Raw genomic sequence first — 24,006 nt, forward strand, 5'->3', positions numbered from 1 at the left:
GAGCCATTATGGAGTTAGCAAGAAACCTTGCTCTAGAAAAATGCCCAAGAAACCACAGGGATGACCCCAACTGAGACCCTAAGGAGAGGGTATCTGAACTTGCCTTACCCGTGTAAGTCAGACTGATGATTTCTTAAATATCACTATAGAACCTTCCGTCCACAACAGATGGGAACAGAGGCAATGACCCACATTGGAGCACTGGACCTGAGCTCCCAAAATCCAGTTGAAAAGTGGAAGGAGTGAGAATATGAGCAAGGAGTTCAAGACCATGAGGGGTCCATCCACTGAGACAGTTCGTTTGAGCTAATGGGAGCTCACCAACTCCAACTGGACTGGGAGTGAATGAACATGGGAATAACCAAGTCCCTTTGAAGGAAGTTGAGAGTTGGGGCAGACTGAGGAGCACTGACAGTGGCACTGGGATTTGTCTCTACTGAATGTACCAGCTTCTTGGGATCATCTTCCCTTTGGATGTAAACCTTGCTCAACCTAGATGTAGTAGGGATCAAAAGCACATGCCACTATCCCTAGCTTTAGCATAAAGCCCTATCTACAAGTTCTAGTGGAAAACCAAGAAAAATGACAGTGTTCTTTATGACTGTGGGTGGGGTATCTGGGACATCTTCTGATCACAACTTGAGTAAAATATCCACATCTGGCTCTGTGTATTTTTATTTCAAATCTATGGTTTCAGGGAGAAACCTTATACCTTGAAATAGGATAACTCTAAGTTTGTGGTGTGTGTATGTGTGTGTGATGTTTACAAAATAGTATAAAATAGTAGGTTACAATATGGCTTTTCAAACATTCTTAGCCTTACCTATCCCTTCCCTTGTGGCTTTTTTTTTATTCATCAGTTTGTTCTGCTTTGTACAGCAAGTGTTTATTTATCTGAAGTATATATTATAATTCAAATTTTTAAATTGATTTAATTTTATCCAGGACAATTACCAGCTTTTGTGTGTTTTCACATACTGTCTTAAATATATATATATATATATATATAATATATATATATATATATAAAATAATATTTAAGTGGATTTATTGGGTTTATAGTAGTGTGAGCTGCGGCAGGCCTGCTTTTCGTCCTGCCCGGCTCCCACATGGCTAGCTTTACCCAAAATAATTACACCAAAACTGTATTCTTTTAAACACTGCCTGGCAAATTAGTTTCAGCCTCTTACTAGCATCTTGACTAACCCATATCTAATAATCTGTGTAACACATGAGTGGTGTCTTACCGGGAAGATTCAGCACGTCTGACCTGGTGGCTGGCTTCATGGCATCTGTCCCAGAGAGGAGAGGCAGGGCAATTGTCTGAGCCATCTACCGCACTCCTTTCTTCCTGTTCTGTGTACTCCACCCACCTAGTTCTAACCTATTAGGGCCAAGCAGTTTCTTTATTAATTAACCAATGAATCATCAGATAGACAGAAGACACAACCTACATCATTTCCCCTTTTTCTGTTTAAAAAAAGAAAGGCTTTCACTTCAACATAGTAAAATTAACATATAACAAAACAGTTATCCGGATCTCTGTGAGTTTGGGGCAGCCTGGTCTACAAGAGCTAGTTCCAGGACAGGCCTCTAAAAAAGCTGCAGAGAAACCCTGTCTCAAAAAAACCAAAAAAAAAAAAAACCAGTATCAAGCAAGAATTACAGTTACAATATTTATATATATTTTATCTTTTATCATATCTAAGGAAAACTATAACTATCTATCTATTCTTCAACTCCATCAAAGACTCCAGAAGGATATAATATTACCTAAGTAAACAAGAAATAAGCAACTTCCAAACTCTAGAAATGACAGAGACATCTCACTGTCTGGACAGTCAGCCAAAGTTCCTCTGTACCATTGGGGTATCCATCTTCAGCCTACAGGCCAATAGTTTCTAGCAGACATTTCCATGATGCAGGAAATTTCAAAGGCAGTTCAGTCAGTATCTGCTGTGTCTTGCAGAATGTCTTGAAGACTCTTTCATGAATCAGAAACCCCGAAAGATTATTTCACTTATAGGCAAGTTTAGCAGTCCTCTCTCTGAGGGTTCTCTGTGTCCAGTTTTTACAACAGACCAGGCAAGAGCAGTTTCTTGCTCAAATGGCTATCAAACTCCATAAGGAGCCTCTTTGATGCCCATTTTCCTCTTGAAGTAGCTGGTGCTGCCAGGAGCAGATGTGTCTCGTTGACACGAAAAGCCCTAAGTTATTAAAACATCTTCAATGCCATATTCTGTAGTCTTTGAAAGATATTAGGAATGCCTATCTAACTGAAATATATCTCTATATATCTAGAAAATCTAACATGATTATAAGCTTGATTACTATTGATGATTATCCATTAACAACCTATATTTCCTAATTATACATTATATTTTTAAATGAACTACACAATCACAATACCTTAATCAAGATCAGAAATACATATACATATAACAAAATTAACCTTAAATTTAAATACTAAAGCAAAATCCATATCAATGCAAATTATTCATCTCTATATCATATCCCCCTTTAAATGTAAACTGCTTCCTGTTGAATGGGGGCCCTGTTATTTAGGTCTTTCATGGTATATAACCTGTGTGTTAGGTACATCTCAGTAGGCAGTTGAGCAAAGAAATTTTTTTGAGGGTGTTCACAGCAGCCTTTCAGGAGGGCGTGGTTTATCAAACCATATTGGGATAGAAGCAATCCACACGGTATCAGTTGTCTGTAAAAACAAAGAAAGAACCTCTTTTCCAAAAGTATCATATCCTTAGATCCAAATTCTGAAGTCAAGTGATTTTCAAAATGCCTATGTTGGATTAGTTCAGCAAAGACACACCTACATCATTTATATAGTTGATTCTTTGAGCAATAATAGCTTGTCCTAAATAACTGACCTGTCTTCTTAATAATAAATTCACACTGTAAATAGAGTTAAGCAAATTATAGAAATTCTTCAAAATGGCCTTTTAAAAGTCATTTATCAGATGCACATGTAATTATATATTTAGAGCTGCAAACATGTGCCAAGTAGAAAACTTGTAAAGAACTTAGATTTATACTTGACTTCTTTCACTTATAGTTGATTTTTTACACAACAAACACTAAATGTTTTCCAGTTTCTTAATTTACTTATTATTTCATGGAAAGATGAAGAGATGATAGTAGTGATGACAGAGGAAATGCTAGAAAATAGATGCAATGGTATTAGAACGTGTATGTAGAAAGGAAGCTTCTAGTATCAGTTTGATGACCTGAAAAGAGAAAGTACAGTTTGTGCTTTTGGCTCTGGAAAGGATTTGTTCCAAAATTCTAAAATGCATGAATGTGCAAATTCCTTTTATAAAATGCTATAGTGATTGTGTAGAATGAGTGGCGGGGCTGCATTCTGCCACCCGGCTAGCTTTATACCCGAAATAATTACACGGAAACTGTATTCTTTTAAAACACTTCCTGGCCCATAGTTTCAGCCTCTTATTATCTAATTCTCACATCTTGCTTTAACCCATATTTAATAATCTGTGTAGCACCACGAGGTGGTCTCTTACCAGGAGAGATCTTAACCTGCATCCGTCTTGGAGAGGAGAGGCAAGGAGACTCACTATGGTGACTGCCTGAAGCATCTCCCCACTCTTTCCCACCATTCTGTTCTGTCTACTCCGCCTACCTAATTTTCTGTCTCTTAAAGGGCCAAGGCAGTTTCTTTATTAATAATGAAAGTAACTCATAGACACTCCTCCATCATTTCCCCTTTTTCTGTTTAAACAAAAAAAAGAAAGGCTTTAACTTTAACACAATAAAATTACAAATAACAAAACAGTTATCAAGCAAGAATTATAGTTACAATATTTAAATCTATTTTATCTTTTAGTCATAACTAAGGAAAACTAGAACGAGTCTATTATCCATTCTTTAACTCTATCAAAGACTCGCAGAAGGAATTAATACTAAACCAGAATCTGACCTAAGTAAACAAGAATATGCAAACTTTTAAACTCTAGAAAGTGACAGAGACAACTCACTGCCTGGAACAGTCACCCCAAAGTTCTCTGTATACCTACCGTTGGGGAGCATCCATCTTTGGCCTTCAGGCCCATAGTGTGTCCCAAGGCAGACATTTCCATGAAGCAGGGAAATGTCCAAAAGACAGTTCAGGTTCTACTTTCTGCTGCTGTGTCCTGCATAACGTCTCGCAGACGCTTTTCATGAAATCAGGAAACCCCGGAAAGAACCAGGTCTTCACCTTTGGGGCAAGTTTAGCAGTCCTCTCTCTGTGGGGTTCTTTGGTGTCCAGTTTAATGCAACAGTACCAGGCAAGAGCTTCATTTTCTTGGCTTATCAAACTCCATAAAGTATCCTCTTGCCTCTTCGATGATCCATCTTCCTCTTCGAAGTAGATTGGTGCTGTCATGGAGCAGATGTGTCTCATTGTCATGAAAAACCCTAAGTTATTAAAACATTAATGTCATATTCTGGCAGTCTTTGAAAGATATGAAGAATGTCTATCTAACTGAAATATATCTCTATATATCTAGAAAATCTAACTAACATAACTAAAGCTTTACTATTATCGATGATTTATCCGAGTAACAACTTAATGTTTTCTAATTATATGTTACAATTTTTAAAAGTGAACTACAACAATCAAAATAGCTTAATCAAGATCAGAAATACATATACATATAACAAAATTGAAATTTGACCTAAAATCCATACCAATATGTAAAAGAACATTATATAAAACAATATGTGGAAAAATGGGGCGCAGGTTTTTTTCTCCTCTCCCAAAAAAACTGCGTACTGATGAATGGGGGCATTGTTAATCAGACCTTTCATGGTGTAACCTGTGTGCCAAGGTTCATCTCAGTCAGCAGTTTGAGTGGAAAGTAATTTTTTTGGCATGTAACCTAACCACAAACCACATCTCCTGTATATTTTCAGTCCTCTGCTTGATGTTTAGGGGGGGGTTTATAAGACAATACCCAATGAGATGCAGCTGTTATGTAAATAGTTGTACTGTTTTGCTTGGAGAAGGGGAAACAAAAAAAGTGTCCAAGTATACTAATAACAGTTGTTTTAAAATACTTTCAATATGTGGTGTTTGAACTGGTGAACAAAGAATCTTCTATGGATATAGAAGGGTTATGGTCTTGCACTTCCTATAGTTCTAAAACCTAGGTATTTTATTTGGCATATTATCTTTCTCTTTGTTTAACAAACACCTGCTCAGAACTCAGAACTCTAAATGGGCTTCCCTGAAGTCAGCATTGCTACACTTTCTGTTTATTTACCATTGAAAATTTTACGAATTTAAATATGCATTTCATTCAATTCCTTGTCATATAAAATTCAGCATCCAGCCTTTAAATATCTCTCAATTTCTTATGAATAGTGGCTCCTATTCTTTGTGATTCTTTGAATTCTGTACTTATAATGAAAGGATTTGAAGCAGGCAGAGGATGTTAGTCATTTGGCTACAAACCAACAATTTTCATGATGATCATTTTCTGAAGGCATGAATTTGTACCAGATTGCACTTAAAAAGGGGGAAATAAAGGGTGTGGAGTTGGGTGGGTGTGGAGGTTGGAGGATTCGGGAGGAGTTAGAGACAGGAAGCTGTGACCAGAATATATTATTTTTTTCAATAAAAAGAAACAAAAAATAAAGTCCAAAGTGTAAAGAAGTAGTGAATTCTAACCAGTAAATAACAACAACAAAATAATTTTTAAAGGAATCAAAAGCACCTTAAATTTTTACTTGTTATAGTTTTGGAAAGTTTTTACAGATCATTCTCCAATTTATCTTTCTTTGAAATTGTCAGTGCATGTGTACAATGTATCATAATCGTGTCCACTCCCTACCTCTAACTTTGCAAGGGACTATGAAGTTTTACAAACATGTTCTTTGAAAATTTCTAACTTTCAAAAGGACATTTGATCCTTTAATCTTGTTTATCACTCTAGAGGTAGTTGGACCTTGGAGAAAGGAATCAATAAATGAGAAAGACTAAAGTCTCATTCAATAAACGACTTTATTCAGAATATCAGACTATCTATACTATAGGTTGATAAAGGTCACATGCATATAGTTTTAATGGGCTCAAGGTGTAAAGAATCACCATAAATATCTGCATATGACAAGAACATGTTTTTTTTCACAAAGGCATATAAACAAATTACAATACCCAGTTGTAATAAACAATATAAAGTAAACTCACTCCTTTTTGCTACATCTGGGATGGGCACAAAAGAGCACATTACACTGTGAAATCCATGTTTTTGAATAAATTGAGATCACAAGACTCTTATGATTTCTTGGAGTGTTCTCACAAGCACTTAGAATTCCCCTTAACTCCATTCTTGGACCATGTTCTGACAATTCCACCTTTTTTTCTGATTTAATAGCATGATATCCAGAGTAATTTTGATTGAGATCCTGTATATAAAGCTAATTGCCATTTGAAGCATGAGTATACTATAAGCAAGCAAAGTATAATACTAACACGTTGAAAACATTGTAATACCTTGTCACTAAAAACAGAGATCCAAACTGCGTCTAGTACTATCAGTTGCCTTATTGTATTTTTTGGAAAAAATCTAGAGAATAGCTTGAAAAGAGACACATGGTTATAAGTTCTTGTGTCTTATACAACATAAGCACATATTTGCCCTATAATAAGAATACAAATGTAATGATTTATGCAAATAGTGATTAATTTAAATTCCAAGGAAGAATTAAATACAGTACCTTTTTAAGATGAATGAATAAGTCTATTGTAGCCCCAAGGTCTAGTCATAAATGCAGAATCATTAGAAAAGGAAACAGGGGCTGGATCCATTCAATCTACAAGTTGAATCAAGGAAAGATGAGGAACTTAAAACAAATATACATGCTCAGAGGCACTCATCACAGATACAGTGGGAATTCTCAGGTAACATAGGGTTCTGTGTGTTTCAGAGAATGTCTTCTCCCTTAGTGCACAGAAATTTAACTTGGCCCCTGGGGTGTGGGGAATCAGACCTGACTTTTGATAATACGACTGATTTCTCCTTTTGTTTTTTAGTTGGAGGTTTGCTACCATTCTGGTGACCCCCACTGTCTCCTTTCTGCCATTGTCCTTGATTGCCCTGTAACAAAGGAGCCAAAGAGGAATCTCTAATATTTTAGTGTATACATCTGCAATGACATATTTATACTCGTTCCCAATTTTCTTCTGGAGAAATAAAAATAGGGAAGGTTAGTTAATCAGCTTTCTTATTTCCTTTGAAATAAAACCAGGGAGTATAGAATATGCATGAGTATGAGTAATAAACAAAGGATATGTGTGGGTTTTAATCGTATGTTGTAGTTCCTCTAGTAATGGAAGCATAACAGAATGTGAAGATAGTGTCTATTGCTGGAAACAATCCTACAAAATAAACAGACTCTAAAATTATATTTAAGAATGTATGAATTAACCATAAATGAATTAACTGTGAAAGATGAATTCAATCATATAGCTCCACCTGTTGAGCTGAGGAAAAGTAATAATACATTGGTGAATATCTGGACCATGACTATCTCCTATAACCTTAGATAAGCCATTAATAAAATAAATATATAAATATCTGTCTGTGGAATGGGATAAGGTTGGACAAACTTTATAATCACAAATTCAGTTCACAGGAGAAAATGTCATAGCCTGTCAGTTGAATAATGATTTCCTAGCCTTCCATAGTAATCTGTGAAAGAAATTTGAAAATACACAGAGTTCTATAACAGTCTTTCCAACTGATTTTTAGTTGAAGGTGTAGGCAGAGACCACTTGTTCATTGCTGGACACCCAGACCTAAAATAATCACACAGAAATTGTATTAATTAAAACACTGCTTGGCCAATCACTTAAGCGAATTGTGGGAACACTGAAGGACTGTCTCACCTTCTTTAGGCAGCATCAGCAGTCAATTGTCTGTGGGTCCTGCATGTTCAGTTCATTCAGCATAACATAAAGCAGTCCAGGCAAGAGCAGTTTCTTGACCAAATGGCTAACAAACTCTCTAAGGAGCCTCTTTGATGCCCATCATCCTCTTGAAATAGATTGGTGCTGCAAGAAGCAGATGTGTCTCATCATGAAAAGTCCTATATTCGTAAAACATTTCAAGTGGCATATTCTGAAGGTCTTTTAAAAGTTTTAAGAATACCTATCTATCTTAAATGTATCTCTGTATATCTAGAAAACCTATCTAACAGGACTACAAGCTTGACTATTATAGATGATTATCTATTAACCTATATTTCTTAATTATGCATTACATTTTATAAGAGCTGCACAAATACAATACCTTAATCAAAAGCAGACATAAACATACAACAAAATTGACCTTAAATTTGTATCAATAAACCATGATTCATAACAATGCAAAGTATTCATCTCTATAGCATATCCCCCTTTAAATATAAACAAATATTTACAGACAATCATTTAAGAAATTTGTCATAGTTCTCTCCAAACTGATTCCTACATTTTGTTGGGCAAAGTAATTTTGTGGTTCACAGAAACCTTGCAGAGAATTTTGGTCCATCAAATCACATTGGTCACATTAGGAATCCACAGGTTCTCATTCTCAGTGGAAACAAAAGAAGAACCTCTTTCTAAAGCAACATATCTTTAGACCCAAATTTTGAAATCAACATATTGTTAAGGTCTATTGTTGGTTTAGCTTAGCAGCCTGTACAATGAAAGGTCTCTCTGTACTTAGCTCATTCATAGTGAAAAATTAAAAAAAAAACCACAATAATATGCATAATTCAGACTCTCTCTGTACATTTCATCTTTATGTGGCTTATTTTTCTAACTCTATTACTTTTTCTACAGGTTTAATATTTATTTATTATCTTTACTCCTTTAATCTATGATTGTATGCTTTTATATTAAAACTGTCTATACTCTTTTTCCTCTCTCTCTCTCTCTCTCTCTCTCTCTCTCTCTCTCTCAAGCCTACACATATTTATCCAACACTGTCCCCCTTTAGCAGTCTTTTACATTTGAATTTGTCTTTATTGCATATCTGTAAGCCTTTTATGACCAGGACTGCTTCTTAAAATGCTAAGCATCTTAGCTAGAACTATGGCTGTTTTGCCTTTTGGCTTCACCCAGTCCAACATGGTAGAGGTCTGTTTTTTGTGTTTAGAATTTCTTTCCAAGCTTTCTCAGGTTTTATGTAGATGTAGTTAGCTCCACATTGGCATGCCAATCTGTTGGCGGAGGCTGCTTGTTCTTATTCCCAGCAACTCAGACCTGAAATAACCTCACAGAAACTGTATTTATTAAAATACTACTGCTGACCAATTACTTAAGTGTATTGCTTAGCTAGATCTATATCTGAAATTAACCCATTTCCATTATTTATTCCTTACCATGATGGTTCATGGTTCTATACCAGCAATCGGTCTGGCTAGCTAGCTCGTGTCTGTCTCCTCTGATGGCCACATAGCATCTCTCTTTGACTCTACTTACTGTCTCTATATATCTTTTCAAACTTAGCTATATTCTGTTCAGCCCTTGGTCAGAAACAGATTCTTTATTAAACACTGACAAAAATAAAGACACATATTTACAGCATACAGAGGGAAATCCCACATCTTAAAGGCAATATAGTATAGCAAGTATCACAATCCAAGTAATTTTTTTTTGTTTTTTTGAGACAGGGTTTCCCTGTAGTTTCTAGAGCTTGTCCTGGAACTAGCTCTTGTAGACCAGGCTGGCCTTGAACTCAAGAGATGTGCCTGCCTCTGCCTCTGCCTCCCGAGTGCTGGGATTAAAGGCGTGTGCCACCACCGCCTGGCTATCCAAGTAATTTTTGTCATTGGGTCCTCCCCAGCGTTCAGATTGAGCAAGAAGAGTAAGGTAGACAGTGAGTATTTTGAAGCACTTATTTTGTAAATAAATCTATCCCAAAGATTTATCCTTTTGTGCTACAATGCCTGTTGGAGACTATTTTGCAGAGCGAGGAAGCAAGTTTAAAGGCAGTGAAGGATCCGCAGGATACAAAAATGCCTCTTTTGATCTGCATTCAAATAGCTGTAATTCTTCTCTTGCCTCTCAAGATAATATGGACAGACTGTCAAACACCATCTTTCATTCTAAGTTTTAAATAGATTGGTTGGCACAGTGGAAATACCAAGCCCATAAAGCTGAGGAGCAATTTCTAAACAAATTCCTTTTCAATGGCAAGCCCTAGCTTTTGTAGGTTAAGTTAGCTTTTTCATAGGATCTCCTAAGTCTTATCAAAATTAGAGAAAATTCAAGATTAGCATGAATGTCAAATTGCTCACACCATGCTTCAGGGTCATCTTCAGGCAATAGAGGACAGTATTTAAAGGAGGGAGTCATCATCAGAATAGTTATTGGTGATGATGTTTTTACTTTTGATTTTTGCCTGGATGGGGGAAGCCTTATTGTTGTGGAAATTACTTCAACCATGAAAAGATGTGTTACTTTTGTTTTGTTGCATTTTTAATTATTTAAAAATATGTTGCATTTGCTTCTCCTTGCCTGCCTAAAGTACTGATTGGTCTCATAAGGAGCTAAATGATTAATAGTTAGGCAGAGAAAGGCAGACTAATGGGTAGAGAGAAAAATAGGAGGAGAAATATATGCTGGAGAGAACAAGAGAATAAAGGGAAAGAAGAAAAAGAGAAGAGAACGATGGAGAAACAGAGAGAGGCAACAGGAGCCAGCCAGGTACCCAGGTAGGCAGGCAATAGCCAAACACAGAAGAAGCAGGAAAGGAAGGGCATACAGAAAGGAAAGCTACAGAGCCTTGAGACAAAGCATAGGTGAAGAGAAACAGATTAAAATAAGAACTAAAAGAAGAGTATTTATAACAGATATTAATTCTCCATGTCATGATTTGGGAACTGGATGGTGGTCAAAAGCCAAAAGCCTGATTTTCTGTTTTGCTTCTTTTATCAATTTTAAGGTTGGATTACCCAGTTTATATTCTTTCAATGTATTAACTATCTCTTTCCCATGAATAGTGTCTTCCTTAAGCATTTTGATAAAATCAATAATAATGCACGTTACGTAAAATTGAAATTCCCCCCTTGTTTACAAATGCCTTTTCAATATTCTTTCAGATTCTATCGATACTTCATCAAAATGTCTTTCTTGTGAAAAGCAGGGATTATAACCTTAAACAACTTGCAAGCAGTCTAATAGTTGTGATTTTGATACTTGTGCTTTTCGTACTTTGAAAATGATGTACAAGCTGAACATAAGGCAATACCTTCCCTGACTCTGTGCCTTTATTCTCACTCACCTCCTTCTGAGAGGGATACCACTCTTATCTCATAGCTGACATTTAGGTCCCTGAGATTTTATTTTTTTTAAAAAAAATTATCTTTTTTTTCATTTTACATACAAATCCCAGTTCCCAGTCCTTCCCCCCTCCCATTCCCTCCAACTTCCCCCCACCCCACCCACCATCTACTCCTCCAAGAGAGTTAAGCACATTGCTTTGGGGAAAGACCAAGGCCCTCCCCACTATACCTAGGCTGAGTAAGGTATCCATACAAAGAGAATGAGTTCCCAAAAAGCCAGTACAAAGCAGTAGGGATAAATTCTGGTGCCACTGCCAGTGGCCCCGCTGTCTGCCCCAGCCATGCAAATGTCAACCACATTCAGAGGGACTAGTTTGATCCTATGCTGGTTTCTTCCCTATCTAGCTGGAGTTGGTGAGCTCTCATTAGCTCAGGTAAGCTGTTTCAGTGGGTTCCCCATCATGGTCTTGACCTCTTTGCTCATATTCTCACGCCTCCCACTCCTCAACTGGACTTTGGGAGTTCAGCCCAGTGCTCCATTACAGGTCTCTGCCTCTGTTTCCATCAGCTGCTGGATTAAGGTTCTATGGTTATATTTAAGATAGTCATCATGAAATCTGACTACAAGGCAAGGCCAGTTCAGGCACCTTCTCCTCTATTGCTTAGTCTTAGCTGCGGTCATCCTTGTGGATTCCTGGGAATTTCTCTAGTGCCAGGTTTCTTGCTAGTCCCTTAATGGCTCCGTCAATCAAAATATCTCTTTCCTTGCTCTCATCTCTATCCTCTGTCCATCTCGAGTACCCTGTTCCCTCAAGTTCTGTCTTCTTCTCTCCTCCTTTTCCCTTTCTGCCCTCCCTTCTCTCCCCCACCCCCATTCTCCCAATTTTGTCTGGAGATCTTGTCTATTTCCCCTTTCCAATCAGATCTATATATGTTTTTCTTAGGGTTCACCTTGTTACTTAGCTTCTCTAGGATCATGGGCTATAGCTCGTTATCCTATGATTTAAAATTAGTATCTACTTTTGAGTAAGTACATACAATGTTCATTTTTCTGAGTCTGGGTTACCTCACTCAGAATGTTTTTTTTTTAGTACCATCCATTCACATGTAAATTTTAAAATGTCATTGTGTTTTACTGCTGAGTAGTACTCCATTGTGTACCACATTTTCGTTATCCATTCTTCAGTTGAGGGACATTTAGGTTTTTTTCCATGTTCTGGTTATTACAAATAATGCTGCCATGAACATCCTTGAACAAATGTCCTTGGAGTATGATTGAACATCCTTTGGGTATATGCCCAAGTGGTACTGCTGGGTCCTCAGGTAGGTTAACTCCCAATTTTCTGAGAAATCACCATACTGATTTCCAGAGTAGTTGTACAAGTTTTCACTCCCACCAGCAATGGAGGGTGTTTCCCTTATTTCACATTGTCTCCAGCATATGCTATCATTAGTGGTTTTGATCTTATCCATTCTGATTGATATAAGATGGTATCTCAGAGTTGTTTAATTTGCATTTCCCTGATGATTAACAATGTTGAGCATTTCCTTAAGTGTATTTTGACCATTTGGGATTCTTCTATTGAGAATTCTTTGTTTAGTTCTGTACTCCATTTTTAATTGGGTTATTTAGAATTTTGATGTCTAATTTTTTGAATTCTTTATATATTTTAGAGATCATTCCTTTGTCTGATGTTGGGTTGGTGATTATCTTTCCCATTCAGTAGGCTGACTTTATGTCATACTGGCTGTGTTCTTTGCTTTACAGAAGCTTCTCAGTTTCAGGAGGTCCCATTTATTTATTGTTGCTTGCAGTGTCTGTGCTACTGGAGTTATATTTGGAAAGTGATATCATGTGCCAATGCATTTGAAGGCAACTTTCCACTCTCTCTTTTTGAGGTTCAGAGTGGTTGGATTTATAATGAGGTCTTTAATCCATCTGGACTTGAGTTTGTGCATTGGGATACATATGGACCTATTAGTATTCTTCTACATGTTGACATCCAGTTATGTCAGCACCATTTGTTGAAAACGCTTTCTTTTTTTCATTGTAAAATTTTAACTTCTTTGTCAAAAATCAGGTGTTAGTAAGTGTGTGGATTAATATCTGGGTCTTTGATTAGGTTCCCTTGGTCAACCTGTCTGTTTTGATGCCAAAACCAAGCTGTTTTCATTACTGTAGCTCTATAGCAGAGCTTGATGTCAGGGATGGTGATGCTTCCAGAAGTTCCTTTCTTGTACAGGATTGTTTTGGCTATCCTGGGGTTTTTGGTTTTTTTTTCATATGAACTTGATAATTGTTCTTTCAAGGTCTGTGAAGAATTGTGTTGGGTTTTTAATGGGAATTGCATTGAATCTATAGATTGCTTTTAATAGATTATTATTTGTATTATGATAATCCTACCTATCCAAGAGCATGGGAGATCTTTTGATTTTCTGTTATCTTCTTCAATTTCTTCAAAGACTTAAAGTTCTTGTCAAACAGGTTTTTCACTTCCTTGGTTAGTTTTACCCCCAAAATATTTTATGTTACTTGTGGCTATTGTGAAGGGTGATGTTTCTCTGATGTCTTTCTCAGCTTCTTTATCATTTGTAAATAGGATGACTACTGATTTTTTTAGTTGATCTTATATCCTGCCACATTACTGAAATTATTTATCAGCTGTAGGAGTTCCCTGGCAGTTTTGGGGGTCACTTATATTATCATATCATCTCACTTATATTATCATATCATCTGCAGATAGCGAAAGTTTGACTTCTTCCTTTCCAATTTGAATCCCCTTGATCTCCTTTTGTTGTCTTATCACTCTTGTCAGAACCTCAAGAACTGTGTTGAATAGATATGGAGAGAGTAGATAGCCTTGTCTTCTTCCTAATTGTAGTGGAATCACTTTGAATTTCTCTCCATTTAATTTCATGTTGGATGTAGACTTTCTGTATATTGCTTTTATTATGTTTAGATATGTTCTTTGTATCCTGGATCTCTCCAACACCTTTATCATGAAGAGGTGTTGAATTTTGTTGAATGCTTTTTCAGGATCTAATGAGATGATCATATTTTTTCAGTTTATTTATATGATGTATTACCTTGACAGATTTTGATATGTTGAACTAGCCCTGCATCTCTGGAGTGAATCCATCTTGAACATGGTGGATGATTTTTTATGTGTTCTTGGTTTCAGTTTGCCAGTATTTTATTGAGTAATTTTGCATCTATGTTAATGAGTGAGATTGGTCTATAATTCTCATTCTTGGTTGAGTCTTTGTGTGGTTTGGGTATCATGGTAACTGTAACCTCATAAAAAGAGTTTGGCCATGTTCCTTCTGTTTCTATTATGTGGAACACTTTGAGAGTATAGGTATTAGCTCTTAGGTTCCTGAGATTTAACACCCCTTGTTCCTGCTCTAAGGGCAGTGGGACCTGGGAGAACAGAGTCAATAAATGAGACAGATTAAAGTCTCATGCAATATCCAACTTTATTCAGAACATAAGACAATTTACACCCCGAGGGTTAAGAAAGATCAGAAGAAAAAAGTTATCATGAATCCAAAGTGTATATAATCACAACAAGCCACATGTGGCAAAAACATGTTTTTCCATAGAAGCATATAAACAAATAACAAAAGCCAGTTGTGTTGAATAATTAAAGTACACTCACCCCTATTTGCTGCATCTGGAGGAGGCAGGAAAGTCCATGTACATTCAAAGAACAATTCTGTGCTTTCAAAGAAACTGAAGTCACAAGGTTCTTGTTTTGTTTTCTTGGATCCTTCTCAGAAGTACTCAGAATTCCCCTCATATGACTCTTTCTTGGGACATGTTCTGACACACTCTGCCTCTTACACAGTCCCATTGCCACCCAACACTTCTTCCAATGCACATCCTTCCTACTTTCACACATTCTACTTTGTGTGTGTATGTGTGTGTGTGTGCGTGCATGTGTGTGTGTGTGTGTGTGTGTGTGTGTGTTTAGATCGGCTAAGTATGCCTAGTGCCTCCTGCATGAGAACAGGTATGGAAAAATTCACTGGAGCATGAACATCATACCACTAGCATGGAAGAAGATGTTTTTTCCTCACCCAGCAACCATTAGTGGCTAACAGCTCCCTAGGAAGGAGCAGGGTCCCAGAACTCCTCTCCAGTCCAAAAGGAAACTTCATTGCCCCACTCTTACACAGAATATTTTCCAGTAATAACGTTTATTAAAACAAATGCTATTGATAGGAATAATATGAGAAGTTTGGTATCCAGTGCAAAACTATATAAATATTATGAAATGAAAACTGTGTCAAAAAATCAAATACCAGCTTTTATCTGTACCTTGGAACATATATTTCAGTAGAAGGAGTCTGTGGTTGATCTTGATTCTTTGCTTAGTATGTAATGAGAAAGAGAATTGAGAGTGTTTGAAAGAAAGGATGTCTTTTATCTAATCTAAAACAGGGCAGGTTTTGGATATATTAGAAGTTGCTGGTTTTAATGTGAGTTATAGTCCTCCATCCACTCCAACTTTAGTGCTCTATTAAAATGACAAACCCACATTAAGAACTACTTTTCCTATGTCAAGTGTAATAAATGCCAGTGACTCTGGTTCAAACTAATTCATTTCAAATGTAAAATGTGCATGTAATTTAGATAGGTTCCTGTTGATACAAGAGCCACTGATCTCACTTGAAAATGAGTGAGAGATGCTTATTCTGTAGCCCAAATTGAGTGACCATGGCCCAGGAGACACAGAGCCATGTAGGATTTCCCTGGATCTATGTTTCTACATGGAAACAGCCTTTTGCTTTATTATGGCATTATAGTATCAGAACAAATAATGTTAAAAATAAAGGCAATATGAAAATACAATGATAGGTACATCTTATAGTCAGCTTACAACAAGATAGGGTAATCTCCCCTGTAAGCCTCAAATGTTATCTTGGAACTCTTAGCTTTGTGACTGGTGGAAGCTAGTGCTCAGCAAATTTGTAGATTTTAAAATGTTTTTATCTATTTTATCTATTAGTCACAGGATATTAGTTCTGACACAGAGGTGGGCAAGGGATTATTTAACTGGCTATAGCTAGCACCACGTCAGGTCATTAGGCTGTTAGCCTGCAACATTGGCCCTTCTTCACATCACTGCTGTTCTCATCAATTAGTCAGACTTTGCAAGCACAGCTTCATTCCAAAAGTGCTTCTTCAAAGAACATAGACTTATATCGGTAATGCATGGCACAAACAAATCACACATGGGCAGATTAAAACTATGCTTGCTTTTCTTTACTTCTCAAGTAAGTTGACCTTGCTAATCATTTTCTCTTTCTTTAGAACAATTTTTTTTCAAATTATCTTTAGGAAATATGACCTTTAACTATGCTAAAATGTCTTGTAAGTTGAGTCGAGGAAGAATGGGTAGTTGTTGGAGTCATACTAAGAAACCACTGCTTGTAAATAGATGTGTCTGGTTCCTGATCTGTGATATTAACTAGTCTACTTCTATCAAGGAATTACTTGAAAGCACAGCACTTTTCTGACAGTGGTCAGAAGAGCACTGACCAGCTGTCTGAGGAAAGTAAAGTATGTAGTTTGTTATTTTAATATAGGGCAAATACTCTTAATGATAGGTACACTTTTGACCTAAGCCCCCGCCACACACTTGCATTTATTCTAATAATAACAAGACAAACTTTCTCAAGAGCAAGTGCTGAGCACTGATAAGCTTCAAGATATCCTGCTGTGCAGGATCAGATTATAATAACTTGGATTCACAGGTTTCCACTCTTGTGGACTGAGGAGGAACTTGTGAAATCACAGTGTATATAATAAACTAAAGCTGGAAGACATGTCCATACACTAGTCTCCAGATAGGAGAGGGGAGACAAGAATGCTTGCTGATCAAAAGCAGCTCGGAGGAAGGTTGCCCAGGCTCCTGTCTGACACATGACATTGGTTAATCGATATTCCACCCCAGTGTTTAACAAATGTTCCATCCAAAAATTCTTCTGTAATATTGAATTTCACTTCCTTCAGTTTCAATTATTCACATTTCTTTTGTTATTTCTTCAAGAGCTAGACAGATATCAGGAACAAAACATTATTATATATACCTAAAGGGGTGTTTGTTTTTTCTGCCATGCTTCAGTTGTCCCCAGGCAGTGAAAAAATAAATGATATATGAAAAATAATCTAGTCATTCCTCAGAAGACCTGTTTAATTTGACTGTTTAATAAATGATAAGCTTTGGTATTGTGCTTCATGTTTATTGTTTGGGAAGAAACTTCATTTCAACAATAACATGGAAAGAGTTTTGGAGTTCTCTTACAAATATACTCACATGTAGAGAAAGGGTGCATTGAGGGAGAGTGAAAGAGAGAAAGACAGAGACAGACAGATGTGGATACTTCAGATCTTATTTCAAAACAGAAATCTATAAAATAAGGAGTCTGTAAGGTACAGTAAACACTGACATTATGAGTATTATTAATGTTAAATCTGGTGTTTATATAGATCAATTAGAGTGATAAATTATACTTCTCATTATTGCATTTTGCTTTTTAAAAAATACATACTGTCTGTGTTTGTGCACAATATTACCACGACACAATTCAAGATCTTGGATTGTTTTAATGCTAGTGTATTTCATAAGAACCTCTATTTATTTTCTCTTTATCAAAAGCTATATTTTCTGCCCCTGTTTACCATGCAGAAATTGATCTGCAATGCATGTGGAGTCTCCAAGTGTATATTTAAATTTAGTAATTTTATTGCTAACTGTGAAGTTAATCTGCACTGTATGGATTCTTTTCCCCAGGAAACAGAAGTCACAGTTCAAGCTAAACAACCGGATGTGGAAAGGCTGTTGTCTGAAGGGCAGCATTTGTACAAGGACAAACCAAGCACTGAGCCAGTGAAGGTAATGAAGCAACCTCTAGCAATATCTATTACCCCGTAATGGGTTATACTTCCCCTGTTGGACACTTGCCATTGACAAGTTCTATTTACAATCATTGAAATAATTTGTAAGGAAATATTGGCCATACTACATTTGCAGAGGTAAAGCTGTCTTTTTGATCAACATTTCCTATTTCTATATTGTGATCCTAAGCCTATTAACAAGCCATTGCATTAGAGGACTCATTTCTGCCTCAGTATGGTACCATCAATACGAAAAGTAGTACCACCTTCAAGGTAGATTAAATTCTTTGGGGGTTTTATTGCTTTGCTTGCCAGCCTTGATACTCTTCATATTGTTTGCTTTAATTTAAAGCCAGCCATTGCATCCCACTGTCTTCAATAGCTGTAAAGACTCACAATATAGTCTATGACCTTTCTTTGCTCTGTTGCTATTTCTTATGAAAGAAGAGAAAACATGCATTCAGGCTTTAGTACTTTATTAGGTCAGGAATTTTTAGCAAAATGTCATGTAATTGCATCTTTCTCCAGTAAAAAGGCAGCCTGGGTGAAAGCTTTATACTTGCTTTATTTTTGTGTGTTCATTTTGAAGTCCAGGGTACATTTAATCACAGAATCCTACCTGAGAAGAGAAATAGAAGGCTAGGTCAGTTCAGACAAACAAAGGCCTAATCAATGGTTTCCATTTGCAAACGAGAAGCCAGTGATAGATGATAAATAGATGTTCGGTAGAGTTTACCTTATTCTCAGTGTCTGGACAAAATTGTAATGGCTTCCACTGTGATAAAGGTTCCTGAGAGCCTGTAAATGGCGGCTGTTTATTGATCAGTTTTGGTTTCTCAGCTAATGTTGCCGGCTGAGATTTAGGGAGCCTTACTCTCACATTCAAAACCATTCTAACACTGTGCAGGTCAATAACCTCATTATACAGAAGCAGTTTGTCTTTGCAAATGGCATTACCAGAACTTAGATTCTATTGCAAGCTCACTGCTAGTTTCCTTGTACTTGAGCCAAAATTTAGTTCACCAGAATTGCTTGTTTTCCCCACAGTTTACATGGAAGTTTTCATTAGATAAATTTAAAGTTGGGTTTTGAACGTAATGGCAAACCACCAGTTGCAAAAAAGCACAGCTTTTTAAATTAAATAATTTAAATATTAAAATTTATTTATTCAATAGTAAGATTATATCTACTTCAGAAATTCAAGAAAGTTATTTACATACAGTGTCATGTTTGATATAATCTTTTTAAAAATAAAATAAATATTTCGGGTGTTTGGACTTCATACTTAGAGGCAGATCTAAGAGCAGCAGTTTCAAAGGGGCATACAGGTTAGTTACCAAACTTGTTAAGTCTCCAGGGTGGTTACCACAGAGACCCTCATTCTAATGAGCCATGAAATAACCATATGGGCTGGAGGATAAGTGTGGGAGTCCCTGCGGCTGTTGTTCCAGGCATACAATAAGGTTTAAAGTGTGACTACATACAACCTCTTTTACAAAGTACATTGACCATGAGTGCAAGTTCTGTAGCTAAATGACCTAGAATCCAGTGTGATCTCTGATCAATAACATAGAAGTCAGCAGGCCATAAAGTACTTGTGACATCTATTCTAAAGATGGATAATGTCCAAGGAAGGGAAGAGTCTGGGATAATCATTCTGGGGAATTAGGGTGAGATCTGCCTCTACAGCAAAATGGTCATCATGTAATGAATAACCACCACTCTCAGCTTTCTGGATGGAATGCAAGTGTGTGACTTCTATCTTCTCCACTGAGGAGACCCCCTGCATGATTAACATTCCTGCATCTCTTAGTGCTTCTCTGTGAGTATGAGGACCTTTGAACCTCCAATAGATAAGTCCATTCTATCTATTCTTGATGGATCGTCAACAACTTAATGCCATATGGGTATGACAATGAGTTGAGGATTAACACCCTTTCTTATGATTCACAAATAAGCATTTAATTTTGCTTTACTTCCTGCTTTTGCATAATACATAGAAAAAGCCTTCTTTCAAGATGTAGACAATTTTGCTTTTCTCATATATAAAATCATCCAACCAATGTTGCTTAACTTAATCTCACTTCCACCGATATACTCAGTCCCAAGGTTGCTTTGAGATGTGAACTGGGCTCTATGACTGGTTCTATCCAGTTCTGATATGTCTTAGTGAAGTAAATGGAGGGTTGATGCAGAATAAAAACCAAAGCCATACAATTTGTCTCCCCTCCCCCCACACACTTTCCTTAAAGACATCTTGTAAGTCAATATTATTCTTCCTTCCCACCTTTCCTACTTCTCCATTTCCTGGGAGTTCAGCTCATTTGGGAGAAGTAAAATTTGAGAAAAAAGCATGGCTACAGTTACCTGAATTGTACAGAAAGCAGAATATCAGATTAAAGAGAGTGAGGGGTATGACAGATGTAGAGATATCAGATGTAGAGAAATGGTTGTCTTGCAGCATTTTGTTTTGTTTTTCCATACTAGGCATGGAACACTCAGGGGACTATACACGTTGAGCAAGTATTCTACTTTGGAGCCATACCTCTTGATATGGACCCTTACCTAGAAAACACTTAAAAATTAAGTTTTAAAAATTAAAAAATGCAGTTTTGTAGGGATCCTGAAACACCAAAATATCATAAAGATATAGTCTCACAGTTCAGAACATGACATCTAAGAGTCAATTCAGAAATCTGTGAGCATAAGTTGAATGCTTCTTCTTTAAATGTTGCTGCTGGTGTTTCTGAAGGCTGATCCACTACTCTGCCACCAAAAAAAGCCATTTCAACACTGAACCCGTGTCAAATTAAAGTGTGATATATTTTACATTAAAGATCTCTCTAGCTTTTCCTTAATTTTGAGACTTCTTATGTATTTATTGGAGAGAAAACTGGACTTCCTTGGCTGGAATATATTTTTTATGATGAAAATTTGATTTGGATTACCTTTGGAAGACTGTATTTGGAAATAACTAATAGCAGGCAGAGTGATTTCCTTAAAAAGAAAAATGAGGAAACTGGAGAAATTCGTGCTGCTCTTCCAGAAGACGTCAGTTTAGTTCCTAGTATCCACACTGGATGATTCACAACTGCCAGCAACTCCACCTCTAGGCTATGTGACACCCTTTTCTGGCCTCCATGTCCAGCTTCACACAACTGCACATACACTAATAGATATGCATATAATTATTTTTAAGTAACTAAACTTATTCCTCAAGGTTATTTCTGTAACATTCAGTTGTTTATGTATATGGTCTTTCTACCACTTTCAGACTTTATCATTAAGGATACAGTTTAGAATGTCCATGTCTTAGGAACTTGGTTTTTGGTACCTCCATGTTTTGTTTCAAAAATATTGCCTGGCTTAACTTCTACATTCCTCTCCCAAAACAGAGCTGAGATTGAGACATGGGGTCATCTTTACTTAGTCTCCTCCCTGGTTTGTAATTTTTTTTATTTGTCAATTTTACTATAATTTCTTCTAAATTTTTACAAATGGGGAGAGATGGCTCAGAGTTTAAGACCACTTGCTGCTATGCTGAAGGACCACAATATGGTTCCCAGCAGCCATTTCGGGTAGCTTTCAATCACCTATAACTTTAGTTCTAGGGGAGTCTGATACCCCTTTCTGGGTTCTGTTGGACTCTGTAGATAAATAATATAAACACATATACATAAAATTAATATTAAATAAAAATAATTCTTAAAAAATTATGATAAATGCTAATCATAATATTTAAACTTAGTCTACTTTTCCCACATTGACGGTAACATTTGAGAAAAATTGTAAACATAAATTTTTGACAGTCATATGAATACTTTAAAGTTATTTGATATTTTCATATGTTCTATCTTAAATTCTACAAAATAATATTAATTTACAAATTTTGATTTTTTTCACATTTTTAAACAGTTTTATTCAAATGTTTCATGTGGTAGCTGGGGATATAGAGTATTTGCCTAACATTTATGAAGGGCTGGATATGTTCCTTAACTCTACATACAACTGATCATGATAGTGTATACCCACAATCAAAGTATTTGGAATGGAGAGCAGGTAGATCAGCTGAGGGTTATCCCTGAATATTTCATGAGTTCAAGGCAACCCTTGATAAGATGAGACTTTGCATGAAAAAAAAAATAAATTTAATTAAAAGTTTAAAAATATAAAATAAAACTGTAATGGAATAATCTTTTTGTATACCATGAAGAAGTGTCACTTGGATTGGTCATTCAGTTGGTTATGGATGTTTGTTATTGTTAAGGAAGGTAGGGTATAAATTGTTATTGGTCATGGTCAAGAACAAAAGCTGAGAAAATGGGATTAAATTCAGTGATCTTATCCTGAAAAGAAAAAGGTATGGTATAGAAATAATATGATAAAAAGGTAGATTATTGAATCTAATTTTAAACTAAAAACCAACTATTCGTCTTAAATATTTTATATTGGGATAGATTTTTATATATAGTTACAAATTTTATTTTATTTTTGTTATACTGTGTATATGATTCAACTCTTGTTTAAGAAATTTTTATGTATTAATACAAATTTAAGGTTATTTTTGTTAGAACATACTGTACATACATCTATACTGTTATTTAAGGTATTCTACCTATGTAACTCACTTAACAATATAATATGAATTTCTAGTCCTTGAAAGTTAATGATACAAACTACTTCGATAATAAAGAAATGCAAGTTATCAGTCACTTATAATAATCAATTTGTAGTTATTTTAGGTATCTTTTCAAGGTCAAGCAGAGATGTATTTTAGATAGACAGATGGACTTCAAATACTTCAAAGACCTGCTGAATGTATAATTAAAGCCACGAGTCAAAAAGTAAATTAATACAAACATGCTAGTTTAAGTTATAAGAAATAGTTAGAAATGAGCCTAAGATCTCAGCCTAGCTTTCCTAATTAAGTGTCATATTCTGTAGATGTCTGAAGTGTTTAAAGAAAACTTATCTATCTAAAATATATTATACCTAATCTTGAAAGCATACCTAACATGACTACATGTTTGATTATTATAGATTTCTAACTACTAACCACCATTTCTTAATTATCTTAAATAGTTTATACTATCTTTCAAGGACTAGAACTTATATTTTAAATGAGCTGCATAGGTATAATACCTTAAACAAATAGAAACATACATACACACACACACACACACACACACACACACACACACACATACACACATATATAAAACAAAAATAACTTTGAATTTATATCAACATACAGAAAATCTGTACCAATGTAAAATATTAGAGAATATTAGTTGTTTTTTAGTTTAAAAGTAGTTTTAATAAACTACCTTTTAATCTTAGCATTCTTATATCCCCCTGATTTTTTTCTCTACATAGGAGAGAAAGAAGACTAGAGGAGAGAGAAAAGAAACAAATTCCTTAATCTAACCTCCTTCGTTTAGTTTCCTATCTGACCATAACCAATAACAACTTGCAACTAATCTCATTATTTTTTTAAATATTTATTTATTTATTTATTATGTATACAATATTCAGTCTATGTGTATGTCTGCAGGCCAGAAGAGGGCACCAGACCTCATTACAGATGGCTGTGAGCCACCATGTGGTTGCCGGGAATTGAACTCAGAACCTTTGGAAGAGCAGGCAATGCTCTTAACCACTGAGGCATCTCTCCAGCCCCCTAATCTCTTTAAATATGACAATCAATTTAAATATGAATAACCCACGAATTGACCAAAACCCTCCTTTTGCAAAAGTGGACAAATAGTCTTAAAATTACTTCATATTGTCTGGGGGAGATGACATTGATG

General features: G+C 35.9%; 1 protein-coding gene across 1 annotated transcript in view; it reads left to right on the plus strand.

The window, feature by feature from the left end:
• Dmd (dystrophin) overlaps positions 1-24,006 on the plus strand; it is a 1,847,711-nt gene that overhangs the window by 1,129,679 nt on the left and 694,026 nt on the right. Inside the window, 1 exon segment of the mRNA XM_038316167.1 lies at positions 18,093-18,194. Within this exon segment, the coding sequence (XP_038172095.1) occupies positions 18,093-18,194 (102 nt within the window).

This window comes from Arvicola amphibius, chromosome X (assembly GCF_903992535.2).
Source record: "Arvicola amphibius chromosome X, mArvAmp1.2, whole genome shotgun sequence".
Taxonomy (NCBI): Eukaryota; Metazoa; Chordata; class Mammalia; order Rodentia; family Cricetidae; genus Arvicola; species Arvicola amphibius.